Genomic DNA, 17,821 nt, shown 5'->3' with positions numbered 1-17,821 from the left:
GCCATCAGGATATTCTGTTTGCTATCTTTTTTTTTTTTAACAGCATTGGTAAATTTGCCCTCATTTCTTTATATGACTATTTATTTTCCATTTCTGATTTAAGAGAGGGAAGGATTGTGTCTGTTATCTTACCTACTGTTTAACAAAAGTCCTAGTACCTTGTAAACACCCAAACCTTAGATAAGCGAATGAAAAAAAGTGTTTGTTGTAAGGAGATGTTCAAAGCTCATTTTACCTAAATGCAGGGCAGAGGTTGTCCATCTGATAGGGACCCAAGTTTGCTTTGAACTGCACACCACCTACAAAATAATTCCTTTTTATCCAGTGTTTCTAGTATGCCAAGGCTAGAGAAACATTGTTTTTTAACTTAAAGCTTATAATAAATCCTTATAAAACAATCTGAGATTTTCTCAATAACTTACATGTTAGTAAGATCATTTATGTTTAGTAATTTATGTTGTTCTTTCTTTCATGGTCCTATTCTTCCTATTCTCTAATTTCAGAGAATTTTTTTGCTTTTTTAAAACTGCTTTGTTTTTTCCTTATTCTCTAAACCTGTGGTTCTCAATCTTGGCCTATTTTGCTGCTCCCAGGGAATATTTATCTGGCAATGTCTGGAGACATTTTTTGGTTGTCAAAACTGGCTGTGAGAGAGGATGCTACTGTCATCTGTCGAGTAAAGGAAAGGGGGTGCTGCTAGAAATCATAAAATGCACATGCTGGCTCCCCAGTAACAAAGAGTTATCCATCCCAAAAGGTCAATTGTGCCGTTTGTGAAATCCTACTCTCAGCTCACTTTAAAAATAGTGATCCTGGAAAAGAACTCTAATACAAAAAGATACGTGCACCCCAACGTTCATAGCAGCACTATTTACAGTAACCAAGACATGGAAACAACCTAAGTGCCCATTGACAGATGAATGGATAAAGAAGATGTGGTATTTATAGACAATGGAACATTACTCAGCCATGAAAAAAGAATGAAATAATGCCATTTGCAGCACTAATGCCATTTGGATGGACCTAAAGATTATCATACTAAGTCGACCTAAAGATTATCATACTAAGTCAGACAGAGAAAAACAAATACGTGATATCCCTCATATGTGGAATATAAAAAAAGTGATACAAATGAACTTATTTACAAAACAGAAATAGACTCACAGACATAGAAAACAAACATGGTTACCAAGGGGGAAAGGTGGGGATGAATTGAGAATTTGGGACTAAAAGATACACACTACTATATATAAAATAAATAAACAACAAGGACCTACTGTATAGCACAGGGAATTATATTCAATATCTTGTAATAACCTATAATGGAAAAAATCTAAAAAAGAATATATATATATATATATATATATATATGTATATATCTGAATTACTTTGCTGTACACTTGAAACATTGTAAATCAACTATACTTCAATTACAAAAACAGTGATCCCTGTTTTATTCTTAATATGATTATTAAATTTAAAAAATGATTGCTTCTATTTATGATATACCTTTTGCTTTATTGTAACTCATACTTTTCAAGTCTGTAAAAAAAACTTAGATGTCTTATCCAAGTTAACAGGTTAAAGAGCAGTGACCATTTACCAATATAATTCTTTTAAAGACTTTCCTCTCTGTTTCTTTAAATGTTGGCAGATATAATGAAAGTTTTGATGACTATCATCATGTAATTCTATCAATTTAATGTATCTTTGTTAATCTGTTTTATAGGTCCCTTTAGATGGAATATAATATAGCAGAAGCCTTTTCATCAAAAGGATTAATGCCTGCATTATCATTTCTGCAATAAAAGAGAGAGCTAAGTGGTAGAGGCCACAGACACCTCAAACCTGGATTCCACAATACTGCATTAAGTGCTGGAGTTTTTATTACTCTGCTGTAGGAAAGCTTTTGCCAATGCTTACAAGGAACTGTTTATCCCTGCTGCTCTGGGTCCTGTTTGATGGAGGTCTCCTAACACCACTTCAACCTCAGCCACAGCAGACTTTAGCCACAGAACCAAGAGAGAATGTTATCCACCTGCCAGGGCGGCGATCACATTTCCAACGAGTTAAACGTGGCTGGGTATGGAATCAATTTTTTGTGCTGGAGGAATACATGGGCTCCGAGCCTCAGTATGTGGGAAAGGTAATGGCATGTTTCTTTTGACAACAACTTGATAGCAAGGGGGCTTATGCATTGTGTATTGTGTATAGATGTTTTGCACAGGAGTTGAACAAACCAGTGAGTAGAACACTGGAATTGAAATCTGAGTGACCTGGTTTCTCTTCCTGACTCAATGGCCCGGGTAAGCTTTGGAATATCATTTAATCCCTCTTTGCTTCCATTCTCCCTGGTTATTTTAATGAAGTTAATATATATTCTGTTCCTATTTTTGGCATTATTCACCAAAGACATGAAGTTAATATGTGTAAATGAAACTAAAACTGTTACTATAACACATTATTGGTCATAGCCATTCTGGAATTGTTTACCAATGAGAGACAGGAAAAATCAGCAGGTATAAATAGTCTACATTTTTGTTGGTATCTTTGAATGATCAGAATGTCTCTCTTTCCCTCCCTCTTAAAAAACATGATATACCATTTAGATTGTGGGTCTGGAGTATAGATGGTCTCAGACTTACAATGGTTTGATTTAGGATTTTTTAACTTTACAATGTCATGAAAACAGTATGCATTCTGTACCCACATAACCATTCTGTTTTTCACTTTTAGTACAATATTCAACAAACTACATGAGATAGTCAACACTTGATTATAAAATAGGCTCTGTGCTAGATGATTTTTTCCGAGTGTAGGTTAATATAAGTGTCTGAGAATGTTTAAGTCTGTCTAGGCTAAGTAATGATAATCAGTAGAATAGGTGTATTAAATGCATTTCGACTTACAATATTTTCAGTTTACAATGAGTTTATTGTGATGTAACCCCATTGTAAGTTGAGGAAGCTCTATATTTGATTTGGCTTGCTTATACATTATAAATAATTCCATTATTTTAGTCTTTACAATCTATTTATGAAGCTATTTATGGCCAAAGTAATAAATGCTGGAACCCAGATATGTACACATAAATCTCAACACAATACACAAATTTTAATCTTATTGTAATTTTAAAGAAATTAAAATTTTTCACAAAATAGTTGATGGCGACTATCTGTTTCAGCACATTTATGTTTCACTGCTATTTTTCTTACATAAAATTTTTGACTCATGTCTATAATAGATAGACCGTATCAATGATACCAGAATATTTTCCAGAAAAATAAGTATTTTATACATTTTGATATTTCCATTTTTTAATTTTCTAAAAGATTTTTTCTATGGTTTTAATAAAAATATTTATGTTTGAAGAGAGTTTAAAATAAATCCAAAGACAGAAATGGAAAACCATAGTAGAAGGAGTATTAGGAAGCTGATATAGAAGATTATGTCTCTGGAATATTAAAGTCTCTAGAGATTTCAGAAAACCTAAACTAATGAGAAACATGATGAGTCTTATGATTCTAATACTGGCTCAAAGGAAGCAAATCTATTCAAGATCTAAATTCTTTGCCCTATGATTTTAGAATTTACCTTTTGGAAATTTATTTTTAAAATATTGAATAATACAGTGGGGAAGGTCTTCAGATAGAACCTTGCTGAAAATGAATACGTAGCCAGGGTTGCCCTAGTGTTACCAAACACAAGTTCATGTGCCCGATGCACTGTGAGTCCAAACAAACCAAAACATCAAAGTTTGGAGCAGAGAAAGGTTTATTGCAGGGCGATACAAGTAGATGGGTGGCTCCTGCCCCCAAAACCCTGAGCTCCCTGAAGGATTTCAGCAAAGCACTTTTAAGGCAAGGTGAGGGAGGGGTGTGGTTAGTTGTTGCAAACTTCTTGGTGTCGGAATCCTTTGTTCTTGCAGCTGTCCACATAGGTCAGGTCAGGATGTTCCTGTAAACCTCCAACAAGACAAAAGTTATTCTCTGTTCTGCAACTTTTTATCTCTACATGAATGGACTCTTAAAGGTCAGAGTCTTGAGAATAGGTTATCCTGTATATTTCAAGCGATAAGCAACATTCTTTTACAAAAGGTGCAGAGCCAGCATGACTAAGCATAGACAACAGAGTACAAAGGTAGAAGAAACAGATCTAATATGGAGTCAGATTTGTTCTTCCCTATTACACTACTGTGTATGGGCCCTGAGCAAATTTATTTTCTGTGGGGTACCTATCTATACATAAAATTTGAGTCACATCAAATCAGTCTTTGAGTACCATTCTGGCAGTCCAATTTTTAGTGATCTTGCAAAAAATATACAATGCCGTTTAGCAGGAGTAATATCCTTGACAGGCCGTCTACTAGGAATCAGGGCCTGGTCTTGTGGCCCTGGGACAACTCCATAGGTGGTAGTCCTGAGGTCCATATGGTATCTGGTGAACCCCAAAATTGAGCAGAAAGTCAGAGAGACCCGTAAAGGAGAGAAATGTCTACTGAGGCCCAAGCAATTCTAATCCATCCCAGGGCACCCCACTCAGATAGCATTGCTCCACAAATAGCCCTCGGCACAAGATGGGCCTTAGCAACTTTTGAGGAAAGCACTCCCAAGCATGGATGTCCCCTGATGTTACCATACATAGTTTCTGCTTGTATGATTCCTCTATGTGATCACAGAATATAAAAAATCACTCACCTTTTCTATGGTGAGATAATTTCATGTTGTCCTGGTGCACTCATTTCTTGTGAGTTAATTTTGCATGAGGATTGAGTTTTCAAATCCAAGACAAATGAAGAGGTAACATAGCTCTAGAACTCTGCCTCCTGGGTGTCAGTTATATCAACTCTGCTTGTGATGGAAGCTGGACATCACATTGAGGTTCTGGGCAAATGTCTGCTGAGAAGCCATTCTCTGGTTTTGACTAAAGCAGATCCATAGCCTTTCCTTGCCAGAATTTGAGGTGAGAATTTAAATTTTGTTGAAAATTTAATGAAATTGACTTTTAATCTATCCTAGCTAGTGTAGAATTTCACATCCCAATGGACATGATTAAAAGGATCTAGGAGCTGCTTATGCAAGCTTTGTTTGATAGCCTTGAATTCTATTTTTATAATTACTATGATAGTATGGAATTCGTCCAAATCATTTAAGAGATGAATTAGTATTTATAAGTAGATTAAAAAGGTCTAAGATCTAGCCTATTATGAAATTAAAGTATTATTTTCATAGACACATGGTCCCCCATTTGTAAAGTATAATGAAAACCTATGGTTCTCAGGTAATGTATGTTTCTAATGCAAATGAAACAACAGTTGCCAAGATTTCCTTTCCACATGGAAACTAATTAAAGTTTAATTAACTCTGTCTTGATGATTGTAGATGTGGGAATAGTGATATGATAACATTGGGACCAATTCAAGCATTATATATATGTGTGTAAACATATAAATATATTTGTGCTCCTGCTTTTTTCTGGAAAGGCTCTGAGACAGTTCATAGTAAAGCAAGGTACTATAAATAATATGGAACTCTGTGTCAAGGGAGTGCACAAGTGTCAAGCTCAATGGTCAACTGAACTATTCTAAGTGAGCTTCAAATTTAATGTATGTTTCTTTTCAGCAAGAACATACATGGAAAATATTAATTTGTAGAGTTCCCATTATTGGAAACTCCACTTATTGAGAGAAAAAAGCAATTTCCCTACCTTCAAATATAAAAGAATTTCTTCCGGTAGAAATTAAAAGGGGGTGGTTGAGTGGCTTAATAGATATTAGCCTCAACACTGTTATATTTAATATTTAAAAGGAGCAGGTGTTATTGTTGACATCCTTTCAAGAAAGACCAAACCTTGATGTTGCTTATAATGAATATTATTTTATATACAAATACATCCCAAGTGTGTCAAGAGGCAAAATCAATGCTTTTCTCAAATAGACATTTTGGATTTACTATAACACTTGGACACGTGTAAGGTGCCATATTGCAGAGCAACACAGAAATTAATTTGATCAGCAAACATTTTGAATTCATTTATTACCTGTTGCTCAAAGTCACCTCAAAAAATTATTATTAAAGACACACACACGTGCACATTTGCTTACACACACATACATATACACACACACATGCACAGTAAGTTGCTTATACCAACAAATATAACTGGGTGCCTTTGTCTGTATAGTACTAAATTATGTCATAACCTCAAAGCTATGTATCAAGAAAATGCTACCCATCTCATCTTCAAATAATAATTTAGAAAACTGAGTTGTCACTTCAGATGATCTTTGTTAGCAGCAATTCTTAAGTTGAAAGTGTTTATAATGGCAGAAAGATTACGAATTGAAGCACGTCTAAACCCTAATTTCAGAAGCATTTCTTTATTTAACATTTTTCATTGAGAATGCATTACAATTTCAGAAAGCATTAAGCCTTGTGGGGATAAATTTAAGTATGAATGTCTTTAGATTGCAATTATAACAGGTAAGCTTTATTGAGCATCTTAAGGCAGGATTTTAAACCCTTTACTTACCAAAATTTATGTAGTCTTCACAACAGCACTAGGAGGAAGATTGTTAGTAGCCCCATTTTACACATCAGAAAAGTGAGGCACAGAAAGTTAAATAACTTCCCATGGCCCAACACCCAATAAATACTGAAACTGGGATTTTAAGCCGGGTAGAGCGGGGTAATTTAGTTTCATTGTACCAGAAGATATCACATTTTATTGTCCTATAAGCATCTTAGGAGTGAACAATAATTTTAATACAACAATTAATTTTAATACTGTGACAAAGACCCTATGAGGAGCTGTGGAGACAAAGGAAGGTCTATGAATATACCTAGAAGATGGAGGAATTCAAGGAAGGCTTCACAGATGATGAAGCACCTGAGATGAGTCTTGAAAGATGACTTTATTTTTTCAGAAAAGATAGTCTGAGGAAAAGTTTTTATAAGCACTGAGGATTGAAAGTGCTAGGTGAGCCTCGATAGCCATATTTCAATATAGTCAGAGAGTGTGAAACCAACATTTCAGAGTAGGTAAATAGAGAAAGTGCAGAGGCTCAAGTCTGGTACCAAGATCAGTAATATCTGTTCTTTTAATTTTTTTTTAATTGAGATATAATTGACATAGAATAGCAGTTTCAGGTGTACAATGTAATGATTCGACATTTCTTTATGTTGTGAGATGGTCACCCCAATAAGTCTAGTTAACATCTATCACCACACAGTTAACAATTTTTTTTTTCTTGTGATGAGGACTTTTAAGATTTACTGTCTTAGCAACCTTCAACTATGAATACAGTATTATTAAGTGTAGTCACCATGCTGTACATTACAGTATTATTTGTTCTTAAAGGCATCAGGATCCATAGTATCTTGGTTGAGGATTCTCATGGACAGAATTACAGTTCTAGAATGATTACTCAGAGATCCATTTGAAGGACTTGGAGACAGAAAAACAGACATGGAGATAAGGAACATACAAAGGGGAAGGTCACAGTAGGATTGTCTCGGAAGTAATAAAGGAAATGGGACATTAGAGTTGGACATTTGAAAGGTAGACAATAGAAGATTTCAAGATCCATTGGTCAAGAGAATATAAAGGATGAGACAAATAATTAGTGGATAATCATATGTAGAGAATGAGAGGGAGAAGGGGAAAAAATGATGCAGATTCCTGGCTTCTGTTTTGCTGGTATTCTGTATAGATTTGGTTTTAGAGTAAGAAATAAAAGGATCATTGTTAGACATTATATATCCAGAGTTGCTTAGAAGTATCCAGGTGAAGTATCTCATAGATATCTAGCCACGTTAATCTAGAGTTCATAAAAGATCCTATGGTAGAGATACAGGATCAGGAGTAAGTGGTATACAGATGGTGGTCAAAATCACATAAGTGGGTAACAAGCTAGGAAAAATTACAGAGAAGATATGAGAACCCTGATTTTTAACTGAAAAGCAGATGAAGAATAGATAGATCTAATTAATAAGTAAAAGATAAACGTGTAAGAGTGTTATGGAAAGTAAAATAAAATTTTAAGAATAAGAAATGACAAATAATGTCAAGCTCCACGGGTCAAGTTAAACAATGACTGGAACACCTCTACTGATTTTTTCATTTAGTGAGCCAGAGGTAAACTTACTCAAAGTGATTTTAATCATTTTCTCTAGGGTTTGAAGAAAGGAGAAAAGGATGGGTACAGCCTGTAGATGACATTTCAAAAGTGTAGGTGAAATTGATTGGTGTATGCTGGTTTGATCTGATAGGGATTCTATTAATATTTTCCAGAGAAACAAAACCAATAGGATGTATATATATGACTTAAGGGAAATGACTTTTTAAAATATTTTCTTGTGGTAGAACTAATCAGCAATGTGTGATTCTCCTCACCAGCAAGAAACCCTAAGAAAGGAGGAGAAGGTGTAGGTCACTGCATCAATTCATTATTGAAGTTTTTTGGGGGAATCATTGTGATGGAATAGACAGAAGAGTACTAAAAAAGAAGTCCAAGAGAAACCAGGATGGAACTACAAACACTAAGGTTCCAAAGAGACATACCAACAAAAAGATATGCTTTTTTATATACATGCGCACCTCGGTGATATTTCAGCTTCAGTTCCAGACCACAGGGATAAAGGAAACATTGCAATCAAGTGAGTCACACACAGTTTTTGGTTTCCCGGAGCATATAAAAGTTAGTTTGCACTGTACATAGTCTATTAAGTGTGCAATAGAATTATGTCTGAAACAACAATGTGCATACCTTAATTTTAAAAAACTTTATTGCTAAAAGATGCTAACTAACCGTCATCTTAGCCTTCATCAAGTCGTAGTAGTAACATCAAAGATCACTGATCATATCACCATAAAGATATAATAATAACAAAGAAGTTTGAAATATTGGGAGAATTACCAAAATGTGACCCAGTGGCAGGAAGTGAGCAAATGTGGTTGGAAAAATGGTGCCAATAGACTTGCTGGACACAGGGTTGCCATAAAACTTCAGTCTGTAGAAAGTGTAATATCTGAGAAGCACCATAATGTGAAATTCAATATAACAAGGTGTGCCTGCAAGTGTGTGTATTCACATGTATGTGTGTGTGTGTGTATATATATACACAAAAGTCAAGGCAGTAGCAATAGAATTTCATTTTTTAAATAAGTATATGTAGAATTTGTTTTGGATTAGTAAAAAAAATAGAATAAGAAAGGAAGAAAAATAGAGATAGTAAAATAGCATATTAAAATGGCTATAACTGCACTGCAAAATTATTTGCCTATCTGGAAATTCTTCTAAATTAACACAATATTGAGGTGATATTTTGACTCATGTACATATCTCTTTGTATCCAATAAAAATGAAGATGATATCATAAAGTTATACCAACACATTTATAAGTTATTGTCATGGCTCAACATCTTCCTTTCTTTCTCTCTCCCTTTCTCCCTTCTCCCTCCCCCTTCTCCCTTCTCCCTCCCCCTTCCATTCTTTCTTTCTTTCTCTTTATTTCTTTCATTTCTTTCTTTCTTTCTTTCTTTCTTTCTTTCTTTCTTTCTTTCCTTCCTTCTGTTCTTTTTCTTTCTTTCTTTCCTTCCTTCCTTTCTTTCTTTCTTTCTTTCTTTCTCTCTCTCTTTCTTTCTTTTCCTCTCTCTCTCTCTCTTTGGCTCATGAGTCACACAGCTTTTTGAAAAGCCCATAATGTGCTTTTCATGGTTCAGTTTACTCCTAAAGTGTGAGCTTTCAATATCAGAGTAATCCCTGCTCATTTGAGATTCAAGGTTCATCACACCAGCTCAATCTTCATACAAGATTTAAAACCTTATGCATCCTGTTGACTCCTGCCTCACTTACATACCTGAGAACCTTTGCAGTATATTCAAGTGCCCTAAATCAAGGTCTTGTTTCTAATCCATTCTGCTGCCAAATGGATTGACCTTGCTGTTAATCAAAGCATCTTTAGCTACCTGCTCTTTCTGTAGCAAAACATCAGAATAAACCATTAAGTAAGCCTGATATTTTATTACACACCTTGGTTCTTAAACATATCCCTGAGTTTTATAGTTTCTCTCAACATGTGAGGCTGTCTTTGAAATAATCATTTTGGGGTATGATTAGACAGCAATATATCTAAAAGGAAAATTGCTGAAATAGAATTTGAGTAAATAAATAACACAATATGCTAAAGTTCTTGTCAAATAGTCGATGCCCATTGTATGCCAGTTCTTCTCTCTCCTTTACAATTTATTTCTTGCTTCTAGCATGCTAGTTGTTTCATAATAGCTGTGACATAAAGGTCTAATGGGGATATTTTAATTGAATTGTCAGGGCCGTGAGTGAAATTCAACTATCTTTAAATCAATATATGAATCATTAAAAACAACATTTCAAAAATAACATGGATGGCTTTAAGATTTTAGCACTCATTTCTTTTTCTCCTTCTTTCTTCTCCTCCTGTTTTTCCACCTTACCTCTAATTATCTTTCAGTCCTTCCTCTTCTTCTGACCACTTCTCTATATTATTTAGGGATTTGCCTGAGTAGTTACTTAAAAGCTAAGATAAAGAGTTCAGAGGCTTTGATGCTAATTTCCAGGTCTTATAATAATTATCCACATGAAAGCACTCGTGTGTCAATCCACATGACTAAGAACATAGTGGAACATCATATACCCAGATTATGCTGTCACCAGAAATAACCCAGATGCATTTGTCACAGACTTCACAGTACAGATCACTCTGTGTGTGTGTGTGTGTGTGTGTGTATGTGTGTTTATGTGTATGTTTCCAAAATTCTCTCGGTAAAACATTAGTTAAAATAAAGTTCGTTGGATTCTTTGGAAAACAGTGCTTTCTGTTGCCTAACATTGATGAACCACTACCACTTACATATTATACCAGATGATGAGAAGTGGGGCCCAATGGAATGATTAGAGAAGTACCCTGGGAAAGGCCACCTGTATGCAAAGATAACAGAAAAAGCAAGTACAATGTGACCTGAATGATAAAGATTTCAAATTTAATGTTCTCATCTTCCAACAATATTGAATTGATGAATCTATGCCACTCAGACCTACACTTGTAATATAGAGGGGTTCTTTGGGTACACTTTAAACATAACAGATATCTGAGAAAAATTCCTTTTTCTTGACTCTGAAAAAAGTGAGACCACTGTCATAGGAGTACTCTCTATGTATGTTTCATTGTTTGTGAGGAGCAACATAATTTATTGCTACTGACATTTAATCAGTACAATATATGAAATTACTATTATGGAAGCATATGTTTTCTACTCCTGGAATTTCCCATAGAGATTGCATAAAGGAGATTTACTATATAGCATATATCAATGTGACCACTTTAGAGTAGACTTTTAATCCATATTCATTCTCATTATTTCTTTTTTCTGTTGTTGTTTTATGGCATTTGTATACTTTATTTTTTTTAACATCTTTACAGAGGTGTAATTGCTTTCAAATGGTGTGTTAGTTTCTGCTTTATAACAAAGTGAATCAGCTGTACATATACATATATCCCCATATCTCCTCCCTCTTGCATCTCCCTCCCTCCCACCCTTATTATCCCACCCCTTTAGCTGGTCACAAAGCACCGAGCTGATCTCCCTGTGCTATGTGGCTGCTTCCCACTAGCTATCTATTTTACGTTTGGTAGTGTATATATGTCCATGCCACTCTCTCACTTCATCCCGGCTTCCCCTTCCCCTTCCCCATGTTCCCTTCCCCATGTTCTCTACGTCTGCATCTTTATTCCTGTCCTAACACTAGGTTCTTGAGAACCATTTCTTTTTTTTTAGATTCCATATATATTTGTTAGCATACAGTATTTGTTTTTCTTTTTCTGACTTACTTCACTCTGTATGACAGACACTAGGTCCATCCATCTCACTACAAATAACTCAATTTTGTTTCTTTTTATGGCTGAGTAATATTCCATTGTATATATGTGCCACATCTTTACCCATTCATCTGTTGATGGGCACAGGTTGCTTCCATGTCCTGGCTATTGAAATAGAGCTGCAATGAACATTGTGGTACATGTGTCTTTTTGAATTATGGTTTTCTCAGGGTATATGCCCAGTAGTGGGATTGCTGGGTCATATGGTTGTTTTATTTTTAGTTTTTTAAAGAACCTCCCTACTGTTATCCATAGTGGCTGTATCAATTTACATTCCCACCAACAGTGCAAGAAGGTTCCCTTTTCTCCACACCCTCTCCAGCATTTATTGTTTGTAGATTTTTTGATGATGGCCATTCTGACCGGTGTGAGGTGTTACATCCTTGTAGTTTTGATTTGCATCTCTCTAATGATTAGTGATGTTGAGCAGCCTTTAATGTGTTTCTTGGCAATCTATATCTTCTTCGTTCTCATTATTAAACAATGCTGCTGCTTTGTTGTTTTTGTTGGTGTCCTTGTTTTCTGTCAGCTGTCATGAACAAGCAGTCTTCCACAGTTTCATGAATGTTGGAAGAAAACATGAGATGCCTGGGTCAGAGAAAAGGGACATTCTTACTCATAGCACAGCAGGCAATAGAAGCATCAGCATCATCGAGTCAGTTCCCATTGCCTCAGGTGCCAATAGGCAAAAGGGATAGGTCAGATGGGTGCCACCACATGCTGTGGGTTATGTCACAGGAGAGGAACTCTAATAATTCCCGTCCTTCATTTGGAAGGGATATATTATTGTTATTTTGTTGCATTACAAGCATTATGTGCACCTTGCTTTGGAAGAAGACAATATATCTCAACATTTCAAAAGTTGTAGCTATATAAAATTCTTGAAAATATAGTCTTGAAAAAGGGCATTCGGTGCTTTCTGTGTAAGACCTGCAAGAACAAAAGAGACAATGGAGAATTATCTCTCAACGCGATATGGTGTGTTGACTCACTAAAGCAACACCAAGTAATACAGTGAGTTAGAAGTTAGGAACAGTTTAAATACCTTCTTCTGTCAGCTAACTGAATTGCTTTCTCAGTAGTCAAATGACAGCTCTCTTTCTCTCTCGTTCTCTTTTTTATGCAACATAGAAAAATCATATTCTCTTCCATTCTGAATTTTGGACTCAGAATTATAAATATAAAGGAGTAGTGGAACTGAATGTATGAAGAAACGTCCCAAGTCTACTTCTGGCCCTTAGTGATGTTGGTCTCCACAAATGAACTATCTTCTCAATAAGTATAACCTTTTCAGTATGCATTCTTATTTTTTATCTTAATGATAGAAAATAATTTGTCTTTTAGCCACTGGGTATGAATAGTTGTTTGGAATATAACCTCCTCATAATTATAATTATAGTCTCACTCCTTGATTAAAATTACTATTTCCATCATAAATGGTGACTTATTGTAATAAGGGATGAAGAGTTCATATAGAATTAAATTTCTCTTTATTTTACAAAGTATTCAGTGTTATTTAATTTTGAAATAACTTGAGATAGTTTGGAATTATTTATGGGATTTTATCATACTTTCAGCCATCCATTTTAAAGGATATGAGATTGTAATTCAGAATGTTTTCAAAGTGATGGGCAAGGATATTTTCGCATGATATATAAAAGATTCTAAATACTATTCTCTGTTGAGTAAACTTATAAACTAAACAATAAATTGGTAGCATTGACAAGAGAGAATCACAGTTATGTTGGCCATGTCAGCTACTATTGCAAATTCATTTCAAATAGTAACTTTTGAGGCCATTTTAACCAGTGTTGTAGCTTTAAAAAACAAACAAAATAAGACACAAGGAAAACCATACTTTGAAAATAAAGCCAGATAATAAGAAACAGTTGAAAACATAACCCTCCAGTAATTTTTCACTTCACTTAAAACATTTTGAGCATCAAATAGGAAAACATTTAAATTATTTTTACTTTCCACTATATGATCATGATCAGGAAATTCCTTTAAAATTCTTCCTTTGCTTCATAACTGTCTACAAATAAGAACACTGAATGTTTTCTTAAGTCTACAGCTACACTCATGTAGTGCTAAAGAAGCACATAGAAATTAGCAATAGTTTAATTTCTAACAAATGATTGAAGAAAATTGTTTAATTAAACAATCAGAGCTTCTTATCCCATTTAAAGCCTAGCTTTAAAATTTCATTGAAAATAAAACTGAGACCAAAAATAACATAAGGTAAGTATAATTATTCCTTTCTTTTTCTTTCTTTCTTTCTTTCTTTCTTTCTTTCTTTCTTTCTTTCTTTCTTTCTTTCTTTCTTTCTCTCCCTTCTTTCCTTCTCTCCTTCCTTCCTTCCTTCCTTCTTTCCTCTTTCTTTCTTCCTTGATTAGAAAATGTCTTAAGAGAACAAAATAAGGGGAAATTTAGGGGAAAAGTAGAGTCTATTCTAATGGATTAAAAATAGTAAATAAATATATGTACAAAGATGCACTAGACTTCCTTTTAGACAGTATCATTGAAGACTTCCAAAAATTCACACATATATTTTCTATCAGGGAATTACTCCAAGGTACATACTTTATTGTGAATGTTTGCATATCCCTTGGTTCCCTGGAGGACACAGAGCAGTGAGTGACATATCTGACCGCCTCTCTGCCCCTAACAATTGGAGCTTCATCATCACCTCATGAAAGCTTGTGCAAACACTATGTGTTTCCAGTTAAGTGAACACTTGTAAATATCTGGCTCTTGTGGATCATGAAAGAGCAAGTCTCCATCCTCATGGTTTGGGGTTGGAGTAGTGGAAATCAGGAGAGGATGGAAGAAAGTAATTTCCGTGTCCAGTTATTCCTGAAGAAATCCATGTCCCCAATTTCCCAGTGTGTGTACTGACAAGCTCCTCAATATACACTCCTTTCCCTGATCCCATTGCTTTATTTTTCCTGGAAGGAAAGAGTGGTTCTGATACTAAATTTGGTTGAAGAATCTTAATCACACATTTCCCCCCCTAATAGTAACAAGTATCTAAGCACCTTTGAAAGTGCTTCTCTGCTTAATGGCTACCTCTGCTCATGCTATCCTTTACTTCAAAGTCAGGGAATTCTAGAGAAATATTTAGTGCTATAAAGAAAAACCTAAACATAACCAGGAACATTTCAAATATGAGTTTTGATCAGGAATTGGCAAACTATGGCTTGCACACCAAATCCAGCCTGCAGCCTGCTGTTTTTGTAAATAAAGTTTTATTGGAATACAGTCATGATTGTCTACATACTGTCTATAACTACTTCCACACATGATGGCAAAGTTAAGTATTTAGGGCAGAAATCTATTAGGTCACGAAACCTAAAAAACTTACTATCTGGCTCTTTACAGAAAAATTTCTTAGATAATTACACTTGGCAAACAAAAATTATGTATGGACTTAGGTCTTTTACATGTAGACACTCAGAACTGCTCACTCAATCCTGTCTGTCTTGAGGATTCAGAATTCTCATTCAAAGGCTTGTTCTCAGAAATGGGTCTCCTGGGAGAGAACAGGCAGGGTGCAATGAAAAATCCTGCCCTCTTTTGTGGCTTTGAATAACCTTACTACCTCAGTATCCTCATCTGTAGAGTAGAGATGATATGGAAAGAAAATAATAAGGTTATTGTGTGGGTGAATTAATCCACGTATGGGACGATGTATGAACATTCTCAGCCAAGTGTCATTAATGTTGCTGTGCTACCCTCACTCAACAATTTTTTGCCCAGTGAGTGTGGACATTGTAATATTTCTGGATGGAATATGGGTTTCACAAAAAGGTGTCTAGATTAATCAGAATATCATTTTCATTCCTTGGAATAAGAGAATCATATAGGATGGATCTGTCATATTCTATGGAGTAAGACAGAGATCCCCATTTCCACTATTACTCCTTAGTTTCCCAAGAATTTACCAGCACCACAAGCATGTCCATGTTCTAAGCTCTTGTTCCCTTATCTAAGGGTATCCAAATGACCAGAACAACAGTAAAAGATAATCTTGGACATTTAGTCACAAAAGTGGAGGAATTATTACTAGAATTAATATAGCTCACATTGTTGGGAGTGCAATGATTCCTATCATAAAGCACAGAAGAAGTGAGCTTATTCAGTGTTAAAAATGTATTAGAAAAGTCAAGTTAAAACCAAATATATTCATGAGAACAAATGAATAAAATCAAGACCCAGAGACTTGTAACACACTAGATTAAATCAATGTTAATATGTATAGTGGATAAAATCATTTAAACACTATTTAACAGACTTTTCATTTCTTTGGTTGGTTTAGACACATTTGTTATGTATAACATCTGGCTCCTTTATACTCGTTACAATAAACAATTACAAATAAACTTTTCAATTATATGTCAAGTTAAAAATTTTGCATTTCATGGAAGAAATCTAATTTTCATAGTATAGAATGCCAGTGTTTAAATTCAATATTTAGAAGTGATAGTTATGACGTATTTTTATCAATATGTGCAAACATGCACTTGTTAGTTAATTTACCAAGCATATTTCTAGTTTTTGCCTCCACTGGTTAGATTGTTCTGTAACATACAATCTTTGATCAAATATCAAATTTTAGTTATTATATGGGACATTGAATACATTTAAGAAATGATTATTTCATTTTTGTCATTCAATCAGTTTTGAAGTATAGTCACATTTATATTTCAAAGGTGATGCCCTCATTAGTGGCTAGGAATACATATTACTGAGTGAAATTTTTTGGATCAAACAATGATCAAGAGCAGCTACTAAGTTAATAATTAAGTAACAAAGTAGGGGAATATTCCAGTTAAGCAGAATAATTACTTCCAGAAAAATAACTATATATACTCTCAATACACTAAGCTTCGTGGGTGAGAGTTCAGAAGAACAAACAAGATATAGATAAAAAACTGGGGCTTCCCTGGTGGCGCAGTGATTGAGAGTCCACCTGCCGATGCAGGGGACACAGGTTCGTGCCCCGGTCCGGGAGGATCCCACATGCCACGGAGCGGCTAGGCCCGTGAGCCATGGCCGCTGAGCCTGCACGTCCGGAGCCTGTGCTCCGCAACGGGAGAGGCCACAAAAGTGAGGGGCCTGCGTACCACAAAAAAAAAAAAAAAAAAAAGATATAGATAAAAAACTAAGAGTAGGTAAGGACTGGGGGAATTTTAGGATGAGTGAAATGTGAACTTGGATAGAAAGAAAGAGAGAATGTTGTCAGAAATGAAAATATAAGTTTTGATGTGCTCCCCTTATGTTCTCGGCTTCAATAATATAGATCTACACAATCAGGTCCTATTTTGAGATGATAAGAAAACAAGCTCCTATGAACCAACTGAGTGGGATGTCTAGTCCCTTCCCAAGTGGCTTGCACCTGTCATGAAGAAGCTGTCCTTGCAACTGCTTCTGCAGAGAGTGAGGGGCTAATTGCAACAGTGTCTTCGTCCCAGCTCTACCTGGCCTTGCAGTGCAGGTCTCTGCTGATTTTTTAAGGCTAAGCCTGATCTCTGTGACGCAAGGGAATGAGTGTTTTCCTCTCAGCAATAATGCAGTTGGGGATAAGGTTATGCCTGATGTCAGGATAAAATTATTAATAGCACCCATTTTTACTTTCAAAAGTGTCCTTGATGGATGACAAATTATACAACCTCCGTAGTGTGTACATCATTTAGAAAACTGTCTGGGCCACAAAGGCTATGTCCATATTGTTATAGCTCTATTAAACCATACACGTGCATGCAGCGATTTTGCCCCAAGCATGCCCTTTGCAGTTGATTGGCAGAACATCCCGAATCAGCTGTATTCTAGATCTAAAATAACACTATTCTCCCATGGCCTAGTCTTGGTCTTTGACACAGAATTTTCCTGATCATTAAGGTGAC

At 35.3% G+C, this 17,821-nt stretch overlaps 1 protein-coding gene across 2 annotated transcripts in view; it reads left to right on the top strand.

Moving 5' to 3' along the window:
- Positions 1-1,915: 1,915 nt before the first annotated feature.
- Positions 1,916-17,821, top strand: part of CDH12 (cadherin 12) — a 274,173-nt gene continuing 258,267 nt past the window's right edge. For both annotated transcript variants that reach the window (XM_065874328.1, XM_065874329.1), the window contains exon 1: positions 1,916-2,146. In XM_065874328.1, the coding sequence (XP_065730400.1) occupies positions 1,916-2,146 (231 nt within the window). The remainder of the gene's footprint in view (positions 2,147-17,821) is intronic.

This window comes from Phocoena phocoena, chromosome 3 (genome assembly GCF_963924675.1).
Source record: "Phocoena phocoena chromosome 3, mPhoPho1.1, whole genome shotgun sequence".
Taxonomy (NCBI): Eukaryota; Metazoa; Chordata; class Mammalia; order Artiodactyla; family Phocoenidae; genus Phocoena; species Phocoena phocoena.
The sequence above is the reverse complement of the archived record's forward strand: the minus strand, read 5'-3'. Positions and strand labels throughout refer to the sequence as shown.